The 7,306-nt window shown below is 35.6% G+C and overlaps 2 protein-coding genes across 3 annotated transcripts; one reads left to right on the plus strand and one right to left on the minus strand.

The window, feature by feature from the left end:
* Nucleotides 1-274: 274 nt before the first annotated feature.
* Nucleotides 275-1,257, minus strand: LOC121738932 (gamma-aminobutyric acid receptor-associated protein). The gene has a single exon (XM_042131213.1). It carries the CDS (start codon nucleotides 1,130-1,132, stop codon nucleotides 779-781), a length of 354 nt encoding a protein of 117 aa, XP_041987147.1. The 5' UTR covers nucleotides 1,133-1,257; the 3' UTR covers nucleotides 275-778.
* Nucleotides 1,258-5,650: 4,393 nt separating this feature from the next.
* LOC121738931 (neurofilament medium polypeptide-like) lies at nucleotides 5,651-7,306 on the plus strand. Of its 2 annotated transcripts, none has more exons than XM_042131211.1 (4): nucleotides 5,651-5,932; nucleotides 6,126-6,371; nucleotides 6,759-6,923; nucleotides 7,046-7,306. In XM_042131211.1, the coding sequence occupies exons 1-4, from the start codon at nucleotides 5,819-5,821 to the stop codon at nucleotides 7,181-7,183; spliced, it is 663 nt and encodes a 220-aa protein (XP_041987145.1). In that variant the 5' UTR covers nucleotides 5,651-5,818; the 3' UTR covers nucleotides 7,184-7,306. The 2 variants fall into 2 exon arrangements, with proteins under 2 accessions (XP_041987145.1, XP_041987146.1); XM_042131212.1 differs by having other exon boundaries at nucleotides 5,653-5,932; nucleotides 6,132-6,371.

Genomic DNA, 7,306 nt, shown 5'->3' on the forward strand with positions numbered 1-7,306 from the left:
AAACTTAAAACGCCGATTACTCAAAAGTAGTCCGATGTGGGATGACACACCAATGCTTAACAGCATCCATTATATATAAGAATTGCTCGTTTAAAGATAAGTATAAGATATATAAAATTATTACTTATTATTATAATTATCATGAATAATATATATTTATTATTTAATAAATAAGTATTTAATTTATTTTGTTTGTAGTACTTATTAGTCTAAGTCCTAAGAGATACTCAGGCAGTACACAATAATTGTGCTGTTGTCGCAAGTAAAAATAAAGTTGGGCTCAAACAATGTATTTATTCAAGATAAAAGTTACATTATTTGTTTTTTCTTTATCATAGTTGATTTACAAACAGATCTATGAGAATTTACTTGATAAAAAGAAATTAGATTTGTCTCTCTTCTTTGTTTACAATGATTACTATCCATTTTGTAAAATTAAATAAAGCAAAGCAAAACAGATGTAAGTAATTCGGTTTTAAAATACCTAGTTTTAGTTGTGGTGAAACAATAATAAATGAAAAATGTGTTGAATATAATTATTTAATGTGAAAATATTTTACATTCATTTATACAATCAAAAAACAAATTACTTAATACTTTCCCTTTAAGTGTTATTATGTTTAAAACCTCTAATAGAACATAAAATTTACAATGTAGTGAATGAAAATTGCAGAAATCATTATCACCAATAAACACAATACATCAATAATGCTAAAGCCTTACAACTAAAATCACCAAAATATAGAAAGAAATAATATTGTTATAATAACTTTAAAGATTAAAATCCATAAACATTTTCATCGGAAAATGCAATGTAAAGGAAAAAATCTTCATCGTGATGCTCTTGATACAAAGAACCCATCGTAGCAGATGTTGGCGGAATCACGTTATTAACGAAAAAGAAAAGTGCATCTTCTGGTCTCAGATGGATTCGTTTGCGGATCAAAAAGTAAAATTGTCCAACAGTTAAATCAGACGGCACCAAATACTTCTTTTTATCGAGATCTCCGAGCCTTGCCTTGGGCGCTTTCTCCACGATCACAGGGACACGATCAGGATATTTTCGTCTTATTTTCTCCCCTTCGGTTTTCCTCTTCTCAAAAGAGTGTTCCTCTTTATATTGAAACTTCATGTTTTCCAAGTAATTACAAGAATTTCACAATCTTTTATCACCAAGAATTCCTAAACTGCGACTTGTTTTTCTGTTTTTGCGTTTTGTTTTACAATGCTATGACGCAATCAGCTGATATGACACATAGTCAGTGTTAACTATTAACAAAACGAAAATTCACAAAATTGTTTATTGTTACATGACGTGTTGCACAAAAGATTTTGTCAGTCTCGATATGAATACGACTATTTCACATTACTAAATATGATAGTAAAAAAGTTATTTAAAATACATATACGACAACAGTTATCGCAGTAGAACACTATATTTTATCTTACAGTATTAACTTAAAATAAGTTAATTTACCCGTTATTACCCAAAAATCCGCAATTTGTTAATTACAATGGCAACATAATTTGATACGACCATAGACAATTGAGTTCCGGCAAGAGTCTCTATGGACACCATAAACCTATAATGCTAGTATCTATTATGTCTATGATGGACACCATAGTTTTTTTTTAATTCGTCTCGGTCGGGACAGGCAAAGGGAACGTTGCCCATACAGCCATTTCTATGTTTTCTCTATTTAAGTGAAGTGAAGAAATTAAAAAGTGGCAACATCGTAATGTCATCCCTTTCAAATCAATCTAAGAAACAAGAAGTTTACACCCTAAAGAAAGAAGGGATGACACTACGATGTTGCCACTTTTTAATTTCTTCACTTTCTTGACGCTTATACATCGTCAAGAAAGTGAAGAAATTAAAAAGTGGCAACATCGTAGTGTCATCCCTTCTTTCTTAGATTGATTTGAAAGGGATGACATTACGATGTTGCCACTTTTTAATTTCTTCACTTTCTTGACAGACTGTATATAAGATCAAATCCTGTAGTACATCCCATTAAATTACGAAAGAACTAAATCTGTAAAATATTGGACACCCAGACATTTATTATTAACTAGCTGTCGCGGTGAACTTCGTGTCACTTAAAAACCTTCCCTGGACTTCTACGACTATTTTAAGACTAAAATTAGCCCAATCTGTTCAGCCGTTCTCGAGTTTTGCGCTTAGCAACACATTCAGCGACTCATTTTTATATTATAGATTGTAATGATTTTTTATAATAGATTTTTAAAGAACTATTCGACATATAATTATTATTGAAAAAAATGATGTAATTTAACTACCGCAAATGACGGCCTAGAGCTCGGCAAGACACAACTTTAAATGAAAGTGGCGAAAAAAGGAACAAACGCTGCCATCATACAAAAACGACATTTTTGACAGCTCTTCTTTACCAGCAGTGCCCCGCTCACGTTCATTCAAAGCTTTGTCGCACCCTTCGAAGGAAAGTCTTCATCAATTTAAATTTGAAATATTTTCTCAGAATTACCGGTGAACTCACTTTTTTGGGCTTAAAAAGTCGCAAATCGTATAAAGAAATTGATAAGCAGTTTTTTAGCCGTTTATTTTTGATATGAAGTTCCCAATTCTGATGAATTCTAAAAAAATGTAACACTTCCGGCAAAAATTACGTATGATGAATGGAAATTTTAAAATTAATTATTTCCCATAACTTGCCGGTAAGGTATTGATTTTTTGGTATCAACCGATGCAGGAGGTTTACTTCTAGTATATATTTCGAATTTAGGTCAGAATCTTTGAATTTATAAATGTTATATACATCCTTATTAGCCGTGTTCATTCCTTTTTTTCGCAGTTTGGCAGCTGACTGTCAACTTCATAATTGAGTGTCACAGGGCTTCATAACGTTATCGAATACCCGAAAAAATATCGTTACGTACCGGTATTTTCATAATGGTAGCCAGATAACAGTTTTTTTTTAACGATATCTAGTAACATAACCAAAAAATATCGTTATAAGAATACCGGTAAATGTAACGATAATTTCTGGTATCAAGTATGCGGTATGCGTCGTGCACCAAATCTCACTCGCAGCTCAACTTCCGAATTCCAAGCACCAGTTTTTACATACGTGGGAAAGCCATGCTTCGGCACGAATGGGCCAGCTCGACCGGAGAAATACCACGTTCTCACAGAAAACCGGCGTGAAATAGCGCTTGCGCTGTGTTTCGCCGAGTGAGTGAGTTTACCGGAGGCCCAATTCCCTCCCCTATTCCCTTCCCTTCTCTTCCCTACCCTCCCCTATTAGCCTATTCCCTCTTAAAAGGCCGGCAACGCACCTGCAGCTCTTCTGATGCTGCGAGTGTCCATGGGCGACGGAAGTTGCTCCCCATCAGGTGACCCGTTTGCTCGTTTGCCCCCTTATTTTCATTTAAAAAAAAAACTTTGACTTAACAAGTCAAGATGGTGCTGCAATTTGTTTAGTCAATGAATGCTTTCTGCATTATGCAAGATACCTATGTCCGTATTTATTTACTTGTTTTAATTGTGACGAATGTGTGAATGGGCAAAATATTGATAATTATTTGTATGTCTTAGTATTTATTACTAGAATTATAAGTTTAATACATATATATTGTAGACTGTAGTTAAAAATATCAACACATTTAAAAAAGGAAACGCAAAGTTATATGATAGCATTACAAAATATGTAGGTATTATAACACGGAGAATATTTTAAGGAGCGTAGCCCGTCGGATAAGAGGCGCTTTGCACATGACGGGGCTGGGCGGACCGGTCAATTTCACCGCGAACGATAGCACAAAGAGAATCCTACAATATGTATTACCAACCAGACCAAGGGCTGTAAGACCGCTCCGCAGGTCCCCGGCGGGCTCTGGCAGAGCGGTATGTCCGTGGCTGCCCGCCGTGGATCACACATACCAGTTTACATGCAGTAACGCAGACGGCGCGGCGATGCGGCTGCTAGCTCTATTCTCTCTATCTCCACAAGAACGAACGTCCGGAACTGACTGCCTCCACTCGTCGTGTGTTTTGTGTACCTACGCGGCGAGGGCAGCTGCAGACACCGACGGACAGACGCGGTCTTTATTCCTTCGTGGACAAAAAGCCCGCCTCGCCCCGTCATCTGCAAAACAACAGAGTCCGCCCGGCAGCCAGCGCACGGTGCACGTGCTGACAATACAATGATTAACTATACAAACCATAAATTAGTAATATTACGTAATTAGTAACGTTATCAAAGAAATAATATATTTACCGTTATAAATCTTAATTACCGGTATTAATTCCAATTTTTACCGTTATTTCTAGTATCAGGTAAATTTTCATACCGTTATCTATGCCCTTGAAGCAATAACGTTATGAAAAAATACCGGTATTTGAAGCCCTGGAGTGTCATGTTCATGAGGGATTTTCCTATTTTTTTAATTTGATTTTAGTAACTAGATGGCGTATGGGTAGACAACTATCGGTAATACCAGGGAATACCATCAATAATTGCTACAAAACTGGGCAAAAGAATGTAAAACTTGATACAATTCAATTTGAAAAAGGCGCAATAATATTCAAATGAATAGGATAATAAAGTTATTATAACGATATATTGCGCCTTTTTCAAATTGAAATGTATCAAGTTATTTCTTACAACTGAAAGAATAATAATATTATGTAAAATGAAAGTTGCAGTTGCATAATATTGTAAGTAGTAAGTATGTGGACTATCCATACGTCATAATATATACTTTACTTATATTACTTATTAGTTATTACCTACTACCTATTATTATAAATGTGAAAGTGTCCGTCTATCTGTCTGTTACCTCTTCACGCCTAAACCACTGAACCGATTTTGCTGAAAAGCATGGATATACTTTTGAGTAAGTAGGTATAGGGAATGGACATAGGATACTTTTTGTCCCGGAAAAATGTACGGTTCCCGCGCGATAAACGAGTTTTGACGCGCATCGTTTTATTTAAATATATTTTGCTTTAAATTTTAAAATACATCTTACACATTAGTACTAAAATTTCCGTTCCCGTTCCTTGTTGGTGGGAAATCTTGCTAATAAGTAGTTTTCTTATCGATATTACGTCCCATGCAGATTTCACACTTTTTGTACTTTTTCTGACTCATTTTATCAATTTTTTTTGGGTTTATTTTAATACAAAAGCGAGTATAACAATTGTTCAAACACGGAGAAAATTTTTCTGAATCTATCCAAATTCAAATAAATTTAAAAACCGCGGCGGACATTGGCGGGAAACGCTTACTTAATGTTAGAAAGAGTACACACTATTTATGAGCGAGACAATTATATTTGAATCGCACAGATTATGCTATTTCTTCAGTCACCTCGTTTAAATTTCGAACCCAATTTTTTTTTGTTCGGAAGTTTCGTCCACCTGAGTGTGCAAGGAATCGCGATTTTACCGAGCGGCATTATCGCTCCTGTGTGCGGGAGGCTTCAGTTCTGACAGAAATTGTTAGGATTTTACGAGAAGTTTACGGGTGTAAACTTCTTGGGATTTTATTAAACATGACACTCAATTATGAAGTTGACTGTCAGCTGCCAAACAGCGAAAAAATGAAACGAACACGGCCATTATCTATGGGCCAAAGCGTCAAGTCAAGCGGCAAGCTGACTGTCGATTGCGGAAGCTTTGATATTGTCTATGCTAGTTGGCTTGCCTTCTCTACTTTACAACGTTATTAGTTATTACAAACGCAAAAAAGAAATTTTGATAATAATAGTGAGTGTTAAACGTGCTTGGGTTGATTTTGTATATCTTATTTGCCTGAACAGTTATTAAATTACCATGCGTAAGCGTAAATCTCTAAAAAAGGGTGAGGATTCTGACGGGTCTGAACCCGCGGGCGAGCCGGAAGAATTTCAGGATTCTGGCGAAGATTGGACGCCGGATGCTGATTCGGTAAGATTTGCTAGTCATGTCCCTGCAGGTCCATTATGTTATAACTATTTTAATCGGTTCTTAATCTAAAGATGCTGCGCGTGCATTGTTTTTGGATAGGTTATAAAAACTACTTTAACATTTAGAGTTTATCGCTGTGCATATTACAACTCCTGAATATCGTTTAGTGCTTCAACTAATTAAAATAACCAAATTCCAGAACGAACCCGCTCGTCCTGGTAGAAAAAGGGGTCCCAAGTCGGCATTGAACAATTCAAAAAAGAAACGCAAAAATTCCTCCTCTGAGGAGGAAGAGGAAGGCGAAGGAGAAGAGGATGAGGAGGGAGAGGACGAGGAGGCCGAACTGGATGAGGAGGAGGGCTCAGACGATGACAAGAATGGATCTGATGGAAACAAATCTGATTCGAGTCAATCAAAGGACATACCAAAGCATTTCCATGTAAGTACGGCTACTTTTTTTAAATTAATTTGAATCTTAGGGCCGTGCCAAACTAGAATGGCAGGGGGGCGGTGAGCACTTTCAGTGTCATATGATTTTAAACTTTATCTTCATTATTGTAATACATAGTATCTCTTGAGAAGTCTATGGCTGCCGGTGGCTACTCGGCCGAGATTTCTCTAGTGATTCTATGTATTACAATAATGAAGATAAAGTTTAAAATCGTATGACACTGAAAGTGCTCGCGGTGCCGCTGCCATTCCTGTGTGGCGCAGCCCTTAATGTAAACAACACAATATATTATATTGAGTTAAATATTCACTTTTATAGTATTCAACAACAATAAGAATACTTATAAAATTACATCTATTAATGTTTTTGTTGCAGTCTGGAAACTTTGTATTGCTAAAGTCGGATGTTAAATGGGAGGGAGACACTGTCATTTCCAAACTGGACAGTCTCAACTTGTGGAAGATAGATGGTAAAGCATTATTACAAAAGTTTATCCCGATGGAATCAAATGGAAGAATTCTTCACAAATGTACATGTGTAGTAAGTATTTTGAGTGCTATCTTAAACAATGAAGAATAATAGGAACTGGATATCCTAATATCAAAAATATTCTTAAATAAAAAAAAGTTATTACAACATAATATTTTAATCTTTCTTTTCAGTATTCTGGATGGAATGTTGACAACCGTGAAAACTACTACCCCATCACTGAAATATTGGACAGGAACCCGCGCACCGACTCAAAGGAAATTTGTGTAGCTTTAGATCTCAATGATCTTATTAAAGTAAGAGACAAGTAAAAATTGTAACTGAATATTTTTAGGTAAGGTAATACCATGTAATAATATCTTGTGGCACTTCATTCCAACTAACATTGTAATTCATTTAAAAAAAATGGGAATAAATGTTCATTGAAGATCAAA

This window comes from Aricia agestis, chromosome Z (genome assembly GCF_905147365.1).
Source record: "Aricia agestis chromosome Z, ilAriAges1.1, whole genome shotgun sequence".
Lineage (NCBI taxonomy): Eukaryota > Metazoa > Arthropoda > Insecta > Lepidoptera > Lycaenidae > Aricia > Aricia agestis.

Coding starts and splice junctions, on each gene's coding strand:
- LOC121738932 (XM_042131213.1), bottom strand. CDS start 1,132: ATGAAGTTTCAATATAAAGAGGAACACTCTTTTGAGAAGAGGAAAACC.
- LOC121738931 (XM_042131211.1), top strand. CDS start 5,819: ATGCGTAAGCGTAAATCTCTAAAAAAGGGTGAGGATTCTGACGGGTCT. Junction 6,372..6,758: donor ACATACCAAAGCATTTCCAT/GTAAGTACGGCT, acceptor TTTTTGTTGCAG/TCTGGAAACTTTGTATTGCT. Junction 6,924..7,045: donor TTCACAAATGTACATGTGTA/GTAAGTATTTTG, acceptor CTTTCTTTTCAG/TATTCTGGATGGAATGTTGA.